This window comes from Cydia fagiglandana, chromosome 15 (assembly GCF_963556715.1).
Source record: "Cydia fagiglandana chromosome 15, ilCydFagi1.1, whole genome shotgun sequence".
Classification (NCBI taxonomy): Eukaryota; Metazoa; Arthropoda; class Insecta; order Lepidoptera; family Tortricidae; genus Cydia; species Cydia fagiglandana.
This window is the reverse complement of record NC_085946.1, coordinates 6080033-6097684: the sequence shown is the minus strand read 5'-3', so window position 1 is coordinate 6097684 and position 17652 is coordinate 6080033. Positions and strand designations below refer to the sequence as shown.

Here is a 17652-nt window from a genome sequence, read left to right as displayed (position 1 = left end):
ACTATATTACCTTGTAATTTATTTTCAGTTAAAATCTTTTAATCATCGAATACAAATTGACTAACTAGATTACGAGGTTTAAATTAGGTTCAGTCGCCATCAGATATATCGGAGCGGCCAAGGTGTTCACAATATCTGAACACGCACTCTAACGCCCTGACAATAGAGGCGCGTTCAGATGATTGTGAGCAACTTGGCCGCTCCGATATATCTGATGGCGACTGTACTACGAGTATACATTATACAGGTATTACTGATGGAAAAGGTAGGTAATATTTAGTCTCGACTTTTTTAAGCAAAACAAAAATCTGTTGTGTACTTATATTTTATATTAAATAAGTATAATAATATCAACTGTAAGTAACAGTGAATAACGATTTCACAAACAACCAATAGTTCTTTTATAATGGCGGCGTAATCCTCTCAATTCAAATTCCATTTACGTTCTAACATTACCTCTTCAAGTACAGTCGCCATCAGATATATCGGAGCGGCCAAGGTGTTCACAAATATCTGAACACGCCTCTATTGTCAAGGGGTAAGAGTGCGTGTTCTGATATTGTGAACACCTTGGCCGCTTCGATATATCTGATGGCGACTGTACACCAGTGCTCGAGCTTTGTTGGCAGCGGAGACAAAGATATTTAGCCCTATATTCCCAGTGCTACTAACTAGCATTCGAGTCAAAGGCGCATTATTTAATAATGGATAAAATGCTCACTATTCAACAAAATCTGCCAACGGTTTGAATTGGCCTCTGGTTACCCGACTAAGTAACAATTCTGTGGTACACGACGTGTGACCAGGATTACTTACCAAGAACCAGATTTGGAAACGTATTTTATTATTGTCCCGTAGAGCAACTATCAAATATCTATATATTATTAATAATATATTATAATTGCATTTTGAAGAGTTGATTAAATATAACTTGATTTAGCCGGTCATGAGACAAGTTAACGTTTGTCTACTCCCAGTTAGCGTTGACACAACACACAGCCCTTTTCGCAAGCCACGTACAGTGATGAAGATGTCAGTGTCAGTGTCAGTGTAAGTATTATGAGAAAACATTTTTATGATGCGAGAAACCGAACTTTCTTTAATGTGTTTTTTGACGATAATGCGTTTACAAGGTCTTGTTTGAGGAATTATAACTTTCGTGAGGGTTTGTCTTTCGCATTGAGAGTGAAATTAAAAAGTGGATTCTGTTTCGTTAAATAAAAATGCTGATTCTATTTCGGAAATGAAATAACTTTATGATCCATTAATAGAGAGTGACATAAGGTGAAGGAAATGTGATTCTCACGAAGTTTGTTGGGGTCCTTACCAGGAAGGTAAAAAGGAACTCTTATGGTGCGAGTCAATCTGTGTCGTTATATATCTCTGGAACTACTTTTCGAAATAAATAAAATAAAAAATAAAATAATCTTTATTGCAACTTTGAGTTGTTACATAACATTGGTTCCTGGCTCTCAAAGTAGGTTTCCCTGTGTCTCAAGAGCCAGTTCCTTCCCAATTACAAGCGTAGGTAATGTTACAATCTTAGACATTTTATATTACATATTTAACAATATTAAAATTAATTTTAAAGAAAGATGAAACTGTGATGTGTGTGTACGCGCGCGTGTGTGAGTATTCTATGTGTCTGATTTTTTGATTTGTTTTTTTTTCTTATTTTTACGCACTAGCCCAGCTTGTTCATATTAAACTGTATTTTTGTAAATACATAAGAAATCCTCTATGAAATCATAAACCTGCCCATCATCTCTATGGTGGAATTCGATATGTTTAAATTCGGGCCAGCATTAAGTTCATTTTAATGATAAATTACTTAGCCCGAAATCAAACACTGGCGCAAACAGAAGCTCTACGCATTCGATATACTTAGCTTCGAATTTACTTAGTCCGTTATCGGATTTCACAAGAAAACAACAATCGGCCGCATTCGAACTTTAAGATACGTCAATTAATAGATCTGCAAACGATATGGATTAGATAAGTCAGTATCATATGTGACAATCAATCAATCAATCTTTGGGTAATATGGCTCCATCGATACTGTCGATGATTTCGCCAACGTCAAAGTGGATCCCACGTGGGATCGAATTAATATTATTTGTAATAAATAAACTTTAGCCAGTGTACGGTATAAAACTATCAAATTATGGCCTCTAGGGCTCTAGCCAGCCACGGTTAGAGGTAGAAATACCAAATGCTCGTAGAGCACGACGTTGTTCGGTATTAGGGTTATGAGCTCTTGTAAGGTTATAGCTGGACTTTACAAGGACCCTCGTGGGCTACCCGGCGTTGACGCCAGAATGGTGGTTAAACGCGTTTCATGATTAATTTTTCATTATCTGCACACTTCCACATTAATTTACTGCATAATACGCTATCAATATTACACTTTAAACAACATTAATGAGCAAAAACAAAGAAATGAATCACGAGGCGATGTTACCAATATGGCGGTCGACGAATAACCCATCATATGTGACGTTTCTTCAAACAAATACGTCACTTCGGTTGGTCGGTATCTAATCGGTTGCAGATCTATTAATTGACGTATCTTAAAGTTCGAATCGGGCCGATCGTCGGTGTTGATTTATTTCAGCCGCTGTAAGATTTCAGTTCTGTTTTTGTATCATTTTAATTTAAAATGATTGCTATTCAGATTAGAATATCTGCAACCGAGATATTTACAATTAGTGTAGAGGTCAAACTTGGGTTTTAACAAATATTGGCCTATAATTTTTTGCCAGCAGATATATTCTTGTGACCAAATTGTATCGTTATTAATATACGCACGGCCTAATGATTGAGCTATACATAGGTCACAGGCATTTAATATTGTTGTAAAACCGTGAGATTAATAATATATTTTATTAAGTTTTAAGATTTGGAAAGTCAGGCTCACGACATCCGTAGCGTGTATACAACGTGTCCCAAAATTCAACGATAAGCTGGCACCAGAAGATAGACCTGCTCATGAATACTCGAGGAAACATAATAAAAAAAAAATGTTTTTTTTTTTAAATTGTAGACATAGGGAATTGGAAGGAATTGTATTGCTAAAATTGGAAGGCTTCGATTTTTGTTTTTTCTTGTAATTCTACATATTATACTCGTAATAAATTGAGATTTTTTTTTTTATTTTTTTTCCTCGAGTAGTCATGAGCAGGTCCATCTTCTGGTGCCAGCTTATCGTTGAATTTTGGGACACGTGGTATATTTTTTGCATGAATAATAATAGCAGAAAAGCTTTTATTATTATTATTTATTTGATAGGCACTACAAAGTAGCAATTATGCGACAGTACCGTGGATGTGAGTGATGGTTTTTAAAAGATAAAAATTCAAGTCGTTATGAACATATCATAACAATCACTTGTTTCGAACTGTCAAGCAACAACTCTTAATTATCTACATATTCATTATTGTAATTTATTTTGCCAGTGCCTCCAGCCAGTGCCATTTTTAGGGTTCCGTACCCAAAGGGTAAAACGGGACCCTATTACTAAGACTTCGCTGTCCGTCCGTCCGTCCGTCCGTCCGTCCGTCCGTCCGTCCGTGCGTCCGTCCGTCCGTCCGCCCGTCTGTCTGTCACCAGGCTGTAACTCACGAACCGTGATAGCTAGACAGTTGAAATTTTCACAGATGATGCATTTCTGTTGCCGCTATAACAACAAATACTAAAAACAGAATAAAATAAAGATTTAAGTGGGGCTCCCATACAGCAAACGTGATTTTTGACTAAAGTTAAGCAACGTCGGGCGTGGTCAGTACTTGGATGGGTGACCGTTTTCTTTTTGCATTTTTTTGTTTTTGTTTTTTTTTGCTTTATGGTACGGAACCCTTCGTGCGCGAGTCCGACTCGCACTTGCCCGGTTTTTTTTATTAACAGCTGCTGGCTAGCAATATTTTAATATTATCCTTATAACTAAAAGAAGCAATTTGACAACGAAATTGAATATTAAAATTGAGTCGAATTCATTTTAATAAATTAAAACCACGAGTTAATTTGTCTTTTTAAGTGCAGATTTATTTTAAGGAGTGCAAATTGGAAAATATTTATTAATAAACTGGCTTCGGCAATGGAATAACGTAAAAGGGGCCACTTTCATATTCAGGGGGTTACATTGATAAAAACTTCGTTTTACGTCTCGCCTTTGAGCCTCTGAATATAGCTATGATTTATATAATCTTATGTAATAAAGACTTTTTTAAACTCATAAAAAAGTTATAATTTTATTCCGGAAGTGTTTGGAATGAACAAAACTGATATTTGAATTTATAAAGGCCTGCGCAAACCGGCGGAGCGCAGCGCAGATCACTTTAAAATTATCAATGTATTTTCTTCCCTATTTCAATTACCTTCAGGTATAAATTTAAATGCTTTAAGACCGACCTCGGAGCATCAAGGAGGATTGTTACTCCACGGCATCGAGGAGCACGCTAGAGGATACCGCGGCGGTAGGCGCCGGCATGCCGCGGCATCCCCCGGCGTGCGCCGAGGCCTCCGGAGTGGGCCGGAGTAGCGCCGGGACGACGGGGGAGAACTCGTGCACACTAGTCACTAATTCCCTTGTGATAGAGTATACGCGGCGGCATGCCGCGGCATCCCGCGGCCTGCGCCGAAGTGCTTCCCGGTGCGCCGCTCACGGTATTACGGGGGATTTTACCTCGCCGGTGTGCGCTGCGTGGCGTAAATCCTCCTCGGTGATCTGCGCTGCGGTCCGCCGGTTTGCGCTGACCTTAACCCTCAAACTTTAATTTGCAAATTGATCAAAGGGACCTCATCTCACGATAGTTACAGCTATAGGTTAACACAGTCGGCTGCAGAAGTAACTAAGCGGCCCAGTAATTCATAATGACCTGCACTTAGCATCTCAGCAATAATAATTAAAGCTGTGTTGAATTCATATTGAACGCCTGGCCCGCTTACCTACTTCTGCTGTTAACTGTACCTAATAATTGAACGTCTGGCACTGGCATGTAAACAAAATTTACACAGCATTAAAATTTATTTTATGTTACATTATTAATTGTCAATTATTTGCATGTCGTGTCTTCGACTGAATACTGATACTTACGGGTAAAACCTTTTCTGTTGTCATCTTGTACCATACGTATTCTGGCAAATAAAGAAAATACTATTCTATTCTAAAACCTGGTCCATTCCTCTAGTCTAGTAGGGAGGCCAATTCTGATTTAACGATTCGTTCAGGTTTTGATTTTATTTTGATACGACCGTGACAATCGCGCAAGCTAAATGGTGCGATTTAAATGCACAGGGAGACATGCCAACAGGCATTATACTGGCACACTGTTGCGCGAGAGACCAGAAACCTTAACAAATTATTAACATTGTCACTTAAGTACCTATACAAGTCTTTTTGCTTGAAATCAAAATCAAGCCAAAATAGCTAAATGGTAGAGTTTTTTTCCCGACGCAATCGGTTCCTCAAAAACCAATTTGCATATTGATATAGATGTTAAAGGTTGCCTTCACGAATATCTACATGGTTTACGCAATCCGTTTGAGCCTTTTTATTGAATATAGGGAACTTATTCGTGGCTGAAATGAGATCTTTTGATATTGTTTTTGAAGCCTCTTGTTCTTATACGTTTGAAGTTTGGAAGGAAATTTCTGACAGTTTATCCCTGATTTTGGCGATGAAATGAGGAAATCTATGTATTCTGTTGCCAAAACAATACGTTTTACAAAACGTGCTGGAATAGTCAAAAGAAACAAAAATATTTTTAAGTGGTAGGGTATAATAGCTAACCTTTAAGGGGCCCACTGATTAACAGTCCACTGGACGGTATCAGCCTGTCAGTTAGAACAAAATTTTGACAGTTCCGAACAACTGACCGGCCTATACCGTCCGGCGGACTGCTAATCAGTGGGCCCCTCTATTAACAAGTTTGTTATTATTCTCTAAAATGCATTAATATTTTAGCAGAAAAGTACCCAAATAGTAAGTTTCCCGTAATAAAAACGTTTAGGTACTTACATACCGATTTCTTCTTTATATTGTAATATGTAAGTATAATATTGTTATATCGTTATTATCGTAATATCACAGAATCACAGGAAAAGTCACAGACAGGACGTGACATGACAGGGCAACGTCAGAATCACATTGCCATTAGCAAAATTAATTAATAAAAGGGGCGATAATAAAAACAACTATGTATTTATGTACAACAAAGAATAACAGATAACGTGCAAAAGACGTTAATCAACGCCTGTCTCCCGGGAAGAGTTTTCTGGATTTTCCCTTCATTTCCTTGAGGACATTCGTGCTTCCGACTGCCGTATTCGAACTTCAAGATATTCACAAGAGACGACACGTACTAGATCCATTCTAGATACGTTATAGTTTAGATATCAACTAGTTCTCTTTTGCAGCGCAATTCGGGCAACCAATATCACTTTTACTTTTTTTACCAATATCAATATTACTTTTTTTTTGATAGAGTAAGATATCTATTAGATGTGAATTGGATCTCTAAGTCATATCCTGTGGAAATCGTTCAAGAGTTCTCCAGAATCGCGCAAATGTCAACTTTGACAGGTTAGAACTTAAACATATCGTTATCGTATCTTGGTGATGTCTAATAGATGTCTATTTCAAAATTCGAATCGGGCCCCGAGACTGGCAAACGTAAATATTATCAGATGATGACATTGCCGGCAAAAATGAGAGATGCAGAAAGATAGGTCGGAATTAAATCATGTTACTAATGCCGGCAGACTTGTTACACTAATGCATTTCATTTTTAATGCGTTTTCATTTCCGAGGCTGGGTAAACATTATAATTATTATAATGTAGGCATTATGTTATTACTAGTATAACAAGAATCTCAAGGGAAGCGCGAAAAAAAGTTAAATTAACATGTACTTACGAGTACGCCTGAACACGTTTCATGAGGTTTGAAAAGTTTTATCGCACGCCTTCGATGTAATTGATAATATTAATAAAATTTACATATTTATTTCTGTAATTATGTTACCTGTAAGAATCTGTAAGAATCTAATAGATAGCAATTTATTAATATTTTTTTGTACTTAATAGGTCTAATATGGTGCCGCAAAAACATCAATTCCAGTACTAATCTACTTAATTAGACAAAATAAAAGAATATAAAATAATAAAATATATCGAGCACATAAGGTAAACGTACTGGTGCTCGACGCGGTCCCAGTACATGTCATTTGTTTATTTACATACATCTGTAACTTACAGCTAACAAGCCAAAGCGTCACAAATATTAATATATGTCAAGTATCATATTATTATTATTATTTCTAACAAACATGTCATTGTAGCTTAAAATCATCTTGAAACTTAAGTCATTGTCAATAAAGGTGACAGCAAGGTGTCGTCTATTGGGCATTAGCATGTCGTTGTCGAGCACTAGTACGTTAATATGTTACCTAAGTGTCGTTTTCGTTGTTGTCAATTGATTTATTCCACTGCATTGATTTTATGTGCATCAAAGTCGCAAATTGTAAGCCATCGTTGCCAGCTCTCTACTTGTTTAGCGTATTTGACCGTGCAGCAGCCAATGGGGCGTGGGGCGCGCGTCATTTGTTTCAGTATCACAAATCGCCCCCTCGACAAACGGACAGAGTGCTTCCAAATAACCGCTTTTAAAATCTATCTGTTTCATCTTTCAGTGTAAATAAGGTGCGGTTCAAAGAAACGTGGAGATTTACGGTAAACTTGGGACAAAATGTGTTTATTTAAGAGTTGAAAGCCTGCAAGGAATGGCCGTATCTCAATGGTATTTGAAAACTAATTTAAATGTAATACTTGTTGTTGTATAATCAACTAAGTATTATTGTGACGTATTCTGCTCTAACTACAATAAAGAGGTTCATTTAGGTTTATATTTTGAATATTATTTAATTTGTTCTAGAACCTTGTCATTGTAAATTGTAAAAAGTTGAATACGTTGCCATAGACCGTCTGAAAAACATCCTCATGTAAATAAATTGTGCTCCGTTAACTAATCGTTTCAGTGATTTGCGTGACCATTACATCTGGCGACCGTGGCAGGACACGAACCTGCAATCTTAGTTTGAGTAGGATAAAAAAAGATTATCCTTAAACGTGGAAAACATTATCTCGTACATTTCTTTTCTGTGTTTTGCATTTTCTCTCACTCTCTATGGTTGTTGAACTCATAACTATGCTGTATTTGATTATAAATTATTAAGTCACTTGATTTCATCAATTTTATCACATCACTAGGCTTAGTATTCACATTATCACAAAGTTATAACTAGTTATAAGTATATTACAAGTAAGAACAAAGTTAGACAAACAGCTCTAGATAGTAATTACAACTTCGTGTTTAACTAAAGTCCGTTGCTCTTTCAAAGACAGATAGAAGTAACGTAGGTAAATCTCACCTTTATAAAAATGCTTAATATAATCTTGGAACAATGTAGCGAAAATGTCGAGGCAAGCTAATTGTCCATAAAACAAAAATTAAAAGTCTGTGTCTTTTTCAATCGCAACCCTTAAGGTATCTAGGGCGAGCCTCCGAATGAAGATTCCGGTAACATTTTTTTAGGTTTTTTGCAAATAAGTAACAGTAATGAAAAGAGGCGCTATTTAATTTAATTTTATTTTATTTTAGTACATGGAAAACCAACAGCGCTATATATATCCAGAAATTACAATAGAATCACAGAGCCAATTATAGGTTCTCACTTATAGACCTAGTGCACCTAACCCATAAATTATATGTCAAGTCAAAGCGTTATGAAATTGAGTTCTCTGAGGAGGACTCATCTCTACAAAAGACTCGGGTCTCGAACAAGATGAAAACTTGTATGAAATAATCGCACAAAGCACACCGAATCTCGAATTCGCACGGCATAATAACCCGTCCCCGTCCGTTCAAGTCCACGAGCCGTCCATTCGTCGGCGGCGCTGCCATCTATAGTTTTAATTGGCAGTCGTACATCTACCGGGGACAGACGGGTTGAGTCTCAGCAGTCTATCTTGTTGACATATTTAAATGTGGAACAGTGTAACATCTGTCTGCTCTAGGCTGAGCAACGGGAACCAAATGCATTATCGATAAAAAAATTACAAACACCGTAGAATGCATATGTAGACCAACAGGACTAGCTATAGAGCGACAACACAAAACATGAAGTATGTTTTTAATTAGCGTAACAAAACGATACAAATATTTTATTTTAGGTTTTGAGGACACGCGTACGAGTACGTTAGCTATGCTGCTAGTGTGAAAATTACTTCTTACCAAGCGGCTGTGCAAAATTAGTTTTGACTGAAAATTCCTCGTTAGGTAAAACTAGTTTTTACCGGGGCTTATGAAAAACTAGTTTTATCTGATGAAAACGCTTTTTAACTTTAAACTTGACTTTTTACGGTGTCATGTATAAAATAATACAGTTTTTAGATGTTGCTTTAAAGATTATTCATATTCAACGCACTAAATACGCAAAAATAAGGATTAAAAATAAAAATGTTGTTGTATGTCGTCTTCGGGTATTGAAAACCTTTCCATAAATTTTCGAAGAATTCACCAAAAAAATCGTGTATCATTGCTTCAAATCTCTCGAGGGTAAATGGCCGCGTCATTTACAGAAACTGAATAAGGAATTCAACTTTATGAACTTTTAATTATCACTGCGGTGACTTCTCCACGGGAACCGAACAACGAAAACAATACCAAATCCATTCAATTATATAAAACTTTTAATTAATATTAATAGGGTCTCACTTTCAAAGCTAAAGAATACTGCAGATAAAAAGTTCTTAGAAATCAGCGTTACCCACAGCTGTGGGCTGAATTAATGCGAAAACAATAAAGAGTCAGGGAGTCCGAAAATGGATGATGAGCAGCGAGGCGAAGAGCCGCGAATAAAAATTAATTCCAAATGGTTATTAGTGGCCAGGAACAAAAGCAGAGCGGTGTGAGTGAGCGAAGCTGCAATAAACGTCACGGCAAGAGAGATAGGAAATTAAACGAAACTAAAGCGAAGTCGGTCGTGCGACATCTGGGGGAGGAAGTTTGGGGGAAGCCCATTCAGCGAGACTTAAAAAAACTAAATTAAGTCCGGACGCCTGATTCTGTTTACTCTGTACTATGCCCTGTGAGCGACAGGTTAAAAAAGTGCCGCTTTTGTTTCTAGCGTGCTTTTTTCGTTTTGTTTATCAAGTTTTATTGGAACTTACGAAATAGACGCGGAGAGTAAAGAATTTATTTATTATAGGTATAACTTAACAATAGTACCCATCTATGTAACAGTATAATAAAAAAAGAAAATTCTATAACATGACTATATATTATATTTTATATAGTAGTACCTACATCGCAGTATGTTTCTTTAAGTCCAACTTAAACATTGCTGAACTGTATCGTTCAGGGTTATAGGTGAGTGTAGAGTTGTAATGTAGGCACACAATTTAAATTAAACGCTTATTTTCAGTAAGTGTAGTAGTAATTAATTACCCAAATATTAAAGAAATTCTGGTCTACAAACTTCATAGTTCGATGCAAACTCATCATTGGCCTTAACGTCTATTGCAGTATATAGAAATACACACATGTTAAACTAGCTACGATTTTGCAGTGAAGATCAAATATCAAGTGCTGAATTCCCTTTGTTATTCTAGCCTTTGCAATGGTAGCATTTTCTAACCCAATTTAACCCGACTATACCTTTCAATGACAGTCCGAAGAGTCAAAAATTGAATGCAGATTCGTTACTACCGAAGTGCCGACCTAGATTAAAACTCCCTTTGTTATTGTGAGACTCGTATGGATACGACTGGTAAGTAAGTTGCAATGTCAGTATCCACTTACCTTTGGGAAGAGGTTCTATGACAATTTTGACGGCGTCCACTGCCATCAGTGCTGAGCAAAGCCAGACTAAAAGCATAGCGCCGGGCGCTCGCAAACACGCTTCCATCGTGATACTGGGTCAGTCTACGTGTTCCACATTGTAGAAACCTGGAACAATAAAATAAACCCGTTAAAAATTAGTTTCATGTAAACACAATATATGTACTTAGTTCATGATGTAAGAAGAGCTTTAAATTGTAATAAGAGTAGAGTTAGAGAAATGTCAAGATTAAAAAAATATATATTTTAAAGAAATAATTACATAACACAGTGTCGCAATGTCAAGGAATATCTAATGCAAGACGTTTGAATGTTTTCCGACACAAAGATCCAATCTCCGTTATAAATCCAATCCTTCAACTTTGGTAAAGTGAGTTCGCCTAATATCTAGCGCCTTTGCATTTATGAATAATAACTGGAAAAAGTTAAACTCTGAAATCCGCCTCCATCTGAATATTGTAGAATTCGAAAGATAACGTGCCAAAAGAAAAAAAGGCTTTCCTTTTTATTCCTCTCCGTGTTTATTCTCGCTGGGAAGTTTCTGAGGTGGATTAAGATTGTCTCTCAATTCTATCGGATTATTTAAGTAATTTCAGTTTCGTATAATCTTTTCCAAATTAGGTAGTATTTTTTAACAGATAATTTTGTAGACTGGGAATTTATATTTTCTTTATTTAGAATAAATAATATGAACATTTAATACAACAATTATATTTAGGACTTAACACAGAAATTACTTAATATAACGCAATTGCATGGAAAGCGTACTACCTTAACTTTGGTAGGCCAAATGGTTCTAGCTAGACCGACTCCTCTGTTGGTCGATCTTGATCGCGGATTCCAATACTATTGGAAACGTTGTGTCCAGGAATTGTGAACATTTAAACCATTCGATAGCTTTGCGGAGAGTGAAACGAAAAAGCCGGCTTCCAGATCAATAATTTACTGACAACTAAAATTAAAACAAATGTGATAACAATATAATAAGTGACAAATAGACAAAAGGTTTAAAAATATAAACAATATATAAAACCTTTTAATTAGTCCTCGTCACGTTGTCTTTTTTTTTTACTTTAATTTTAAATATTTGTATCGTAACTTAATTATTTGAACAATAATAGTTATATAAAAGTTAACATTCAGTCAAATAATGTTAACATGCAAACTATTCCAGTGTCTCGCCATGGTAGTCCAAACTATGTGATTTCCTCAATATTAAATATTTTCATAACAACATATTTCTTCTCACATTTTAGGCAAAGACAATGTAGATTGCTTGAAGTTTCCTCACACATCCCCAGACAAACGTGCAAATTCAACTAAAGTGAATACACATTCAAGGGAAATTAAGCAAATGCGTGTAGGTACCTTAAGGCTAGTAATAATAGATGGTTGTTTGGAACGCTGGGGTAAGCTGCAGGTAATTGCAGTGTGCATCATTAGTACTGCACTACACAGAGGTCGGGTATTCGCAAAGGTATACGCAAATTTGGGTACATGCCATATTTAAGCCATGCATGGCGTTGCTACTCGTGCATTTGATTTTTAAAATTCTTGGATAGTTAGACATAGACAGTAGACACTAATATACTGGGTGTGGCCTGTAATATGAGCAAAAAATTAAACTGTAGGCTGTACTCCTCATACTGACCAACATTTGTTCAGCTACTTTTAAAAATAACTTGTGGTTTGATTTTTAATACACTTTAAAGTTTATTCTAAGACGCAATGTATTGCGAATTTTGTTATGTTTAAGGCGTGACAAGCAACGTAAATCACAATGATATGGCGTGGCGATGGCGTCCATTGAAGATAATATTTATTTTGTATGAAAAATAGCGAGTCTAAATAAAATTAATTACTCATCATTTTTAAAAGTTGCTGAACAAAAGTGTCACCGTTTGAGGAGTACAATCTATGTTTTAATTATTTGCTCGTGTTACAGGCTATACCCGGTATATAGGGTGGTTCAGGAGACGTGACCAGGATACCCTAACGCATTCAGTAGTTTAATACGACACGAAAAGAAAAATTTAGAAAAAATTAAGGAAGAAGAATGCCTTTCTTATTCAAATTTAGAAAAAAATTAAGGAAGAAGAGAGGCATAATGTACATAATTATAACCAGGCAATAACGGTGTTTAAACTTTTCATTAAAATAAATTCTCTTCGCATGCTACTAGTCTTCAGCCTTTTTCGTAGCAAAGGCATAACACTGATGATACATAGTCCAGTACAAAATGTTTTATGAATACAAAAGTTGGAGGATTATAGGCTGGGAACTGGACTTAATATCAAGTCACGGCTCAATATAACGCAAGGCAATTAGTGTGAAACGGAATTAGTAATGCCCTTCGGACGTATCGTGTTATTTCCATTTCGTCGTAGTCACAACACTTATTAATGGACTCTAACGATTATCTACATAGTTAAAAATATGGATTTATTAGCTACGGAGGATTTATAAAGGGAATTGCGATTATACTGCTTAATGTGCTGCTGGATTATTTATATAGGTATGCAGTTATTTTTAGACTAACGTCGCGATTCGGGGAATGAATTAGAGATTCACTAGATATGAAATAGTAAAGATGTGTGACGTTCCACGGCAAAGGGTACCATTGCGCCGGCTGAATATTTGAGCGGCGTTAATAATAGCGTAAGCGCCAGCCGCCATAAGGTACCTTTTGCCGTGGAACGTCACATATCTTTACTATTTCATATCTAGTGAATCTCTAATTCATTTCCCGAATCGCGCCGTAATATAATTTATTACCGCTGTGTGTTTGCGGAGGCCCTTCCAGCCGGCCTAACCAAGGTTACAATCGCTATCGCTTTGACAACGAAAAGCATTATATCTCTCTATCACTCTTCCATATTAGTGCGACAAAAACAGTTGCGTTTTGATCGCTACAGAGCGTAAACGATTGGCATCTTGGTTACGCGGCCTGATTTTTTTTGGTAATTCGTTATGGTGTAGTGACTGCTAAAATCGTCTAATTTATGCTAGACTACGTTAAAACTGGTCAGTCCAATATTATAACTAGTCCCCTAGTATTACCGCGACTTTTCATTTTACAATGCTTACTATATGTACTTTGTTTGGTTGAGATGAAAAAAAACCGCAAGTTTATTTTATTAAAACCATAACCACGCCTTTCAAATTAGGTATTTTCAATTAAAAATGTTTAGAGATCTGATGTCTGCACCTATCGGCTCAGCCTCGGTGCTTAGTTGCGCATGAAAAGGTGGGTGTAGATTAACGGCCCGATTCGAATTTTAAGATAAGTAAATGAATAGATCTAGAAACGATATAGATTAGATGACTCAGTGTCAAAAGTGACGTTTTTGTTTGAAGAAACGTCACATTGACACTGACATATCTAATCCATATCGTTTCTAGATCTACTAACTGACGTATCTTAAAGTTCGAATCGGGCCGTGAGACTTGAATTAAGGCGCGGGCGTGGTCGGCACCTGATTAAGGCATCAAAGATGCCACCCTGAGCCCGTCTCGTAATTATTTGGCCTTCACAGTGATGCTTTGAGGCGACGAATACCTGTATAACCTGTATAATACGAGTATAGAGTACCTTACCAGGTTACCGTACCAGGTCTTACTAGGTATTTTTGATACTCCGTGAATAAAAATGTTACGAAAATTAACTTAAATGAATGAATGAATGAATGAAAATGAATGAAAATCTTTATTTCAGGCAACTAGTGGCCCATACATAAATACCTTAAAACTAGCATACATATTATAAAAATATATTTTAAAACTAAACACTACAAATCACATTATGGCTGCGATGCATTACGCAACCCCGCAGTGTCAGGGAGCCGGCCGCGGAATCGCCGAAACTTGACACCCTTCGGCCAAAACTCCTCCTTGGTGAAGGTCGCTAGATGATCAGTCGGAACGCTCACCACAAACGAATTAAAATTCATAAATATAGGTAGCTATTGGTACTTGAGTAAAGTGAGTGTAAGTTTAGTTCAGGGTCAATAAGTTAAGTAGGTACCTAAATATTTGCCTTAATTCAAAGGGTTAAAGTTAAAGTAAAGATACATATGGGGCTATTCATAAATTACGTCATTTCAAATTTGGAGGGGGGAGGGGTCTGGACATCGGATGACGGTAGCATGAAGTAGGAGGAAATGGGGTCATAGCCCCTATGTACGTGTAGAAATGGAGTATTTTGAAGAAAAAAAAAAACAAATTGCAATATTACACAATTAATGAATAATTTTCATGGCATTTCCTTAGGTATCGCCAAGATTAAAAGGATGATGATTTTTCGTTTTCTATTTCTATACAATGTGTATGATTCTACTTCTACGTTAGGTACATTTTTTTCTATGTAAGTACTTCATTATTTTGTTCACTAATGGATGAATAACACAACGAATAGGTACTTTACTTTACCATTTGATCAGTGCTTTGATAAGTATAACGAACGATATGAAGTAGGTAAGGTACGCAGTACGCACTGTTTGGATGTATGTAGTTTGTTAACAAATTAAGTATGAAAATTAGTAACAAGTATTCGCATGAATGACCAACCTACTTTGACCGAGGCAATTGGCGAAAAAAATATTCAGAGGGCTGAATCCAAAAAAAATGGGAAGAGGCAAAGAAGAAGATATAAAAACCAAATTTAAATGGAAGTTGGTAACAAGTATCCGCAGTTCCGCATACCTACTTCAGTTTGGTTCTCGTACTAAATTAACACTGCTAATGCGGCCTGATCTCACTCAAGGCTCTAACCCGACCATGGCTAACCATCTGAAAATTAACAGCAAAAAACCGCAGACTGCGAAAATTGCTTTCAATTTTATAATTAAAGCAAGCAAAGACCGCCTTTGAAATTTAGAAACTTCTCTTTCAAATCGGTTACAACAGATTTTAATTTTAGCCTTTTATTGAATAGACATTTTGGATGGTTACCGAATTTGAATAGCGTCATCAATTCTGTTTTTTACATTTTCAATTATAAGTTAAAATATAAATCTAAATTCATGGATTTTTTACGCTACAGTGGATAGTAGGTGAGTATACCTACTGAGTCAGGTTTACTGTATTATTTAAATGTAGGAATAACCGATACACTGTCGGATGACAGAATCATAGGTATTATTAAATATTATACACGTGTTTTTGTGTTCATATTTTTGTACACTGTCAACCCTAATACCCTCACACAATGTACTGTCGCTTACCAATTTAAAATGTATTGCAAAGCCAATGATCCATACCGACAGTGTACAAAAATCGAGATAAAAATAATCGTCGCAGGCAACCCGCACGTATGCGGTGTTACTCACACCTCCTCAAATCCCATGTAATAACGAGACAAGCTCGAGTCCCTTTGATGGCATTTTTTTATAAAACGCTTTAAAAGGGTTATAAAAGCCCTGCTATCTTAAAAAAGTAATTGAGCCAGCAAGGAGCCTCTGTTATATCTTTTTTGTTGGTTAATAAGTTTTAAGCTTTAATTTTTTTATGGTTGACAAAATTTTATGGCTTGGAATCGAGGGCTATTATTGCATATGAAGAGGTTTACATTTTAAACTCCAGCATTAAATATTGTGATAGTCACTAACAGGCCTTTCCGGATTTCGAGATAATCACAAGATTTAGAGACGATTTAGAGATCAACTAGATCTACATTAGATATCGACTAGATGTGACTTGGATATCTAAGTCATAACTTGTCGAAATCGTTCAAGAGGACCTCCAGAATCACGGAAACGTCAAATTTGACATATCTATCTTACAAATATCTTTACATTATCCATATCGTAACTTGTTGAAGTCTAGTAGAAATCTAATTCATTTTTCGAATCGAGCCGTTATTCCTTACATTAGTTAGTAATTATATAGTCACTAGTCAAGTTGAATATCATGTTGATTTGGAATATGCTTTGTCATTAAGTCATATAAGCAGTTTGTAGGATTATTAATAGAATCTTATAATTATGCATAGCACTGGAACTGTTTGGTTTTAGCTAATAAAATATTGAGGAAATTGTTCCTACTTATAGTATAATACTTGTATTTAAACAAAGTCGTTCAAGGCTGAAACATGATAGTAAGACCAATACAAATAGAAATAATATTCTATTTCAGTTGGCGTTGATAGCAAACAAAATTAGTGGAATAGCCGTGGTCGGGTTAAAAAGTGTTGTAATTATGCCCTCGGCGGGTCGTTAGCGATAGTTTAGCGGCACCTGCGGAAGCGGGAACGAGCTCGCTAATTGTGCTTAATTCAATATACCGTGTAATTACACTACATATTATATACGTCCAATATTAAATAAAGTCCAAACAAACATATTTAATTGCATTGTCATGGTCATCAACTATTGCTAGTAAAATATTTAGGTGGTGGAATTTCATCGCACATCTCGTGAAGCTATTTTCGAATTAAAGGATACATTCACCCAATTACAATTTTACTTTTTCTACGTCTCATTTTAGTATCCTATACCTTCTGTCAATTTATTATTTTCATGTTATAATTATGATAGTGGCCTACGACTGGTTAATTGCATTCTGAAAATGAATAACAATATTTGCATGTTTTCTCTTTAAGCAATAAAAAATGTTGACAATACAATTTGATCTGTGTTTTATAAACTATTGCGCTTGTCTCGTTTTTTTACTAGCTGCATCTGGAGTACTTATCATTATTTATGTAAGAACACAATTACAAAACGAGCTAATTTTTGTAAACAAGTAAACAATTCAGAG

General features: G+C 36.0%; 1 protein-coding gene across 1 annotated transcript in view; it reads right to left on the bottom strand.

Annotated features, from left to right (window-relative positions):
• LOC134671231 (semaphorin-2A) overlaps positions 1-17652 on the bottom strand; it is a 433155-nt gene that overhangs the window by 175926 nt on the left and 239577 nt on the right. The window contains exon 3 of the mRNA XM_063529030.1: positions 10858-11004. Within this exon, the coding sequence (XP_063385100.1) occupies positions 10858-10963 (106 nt within the window). The 5' untranslated portion in view covers positions 10964-11004. The remainder of the gene's footprint in view (positions 1-10857; positions 11005-17652) is intronic.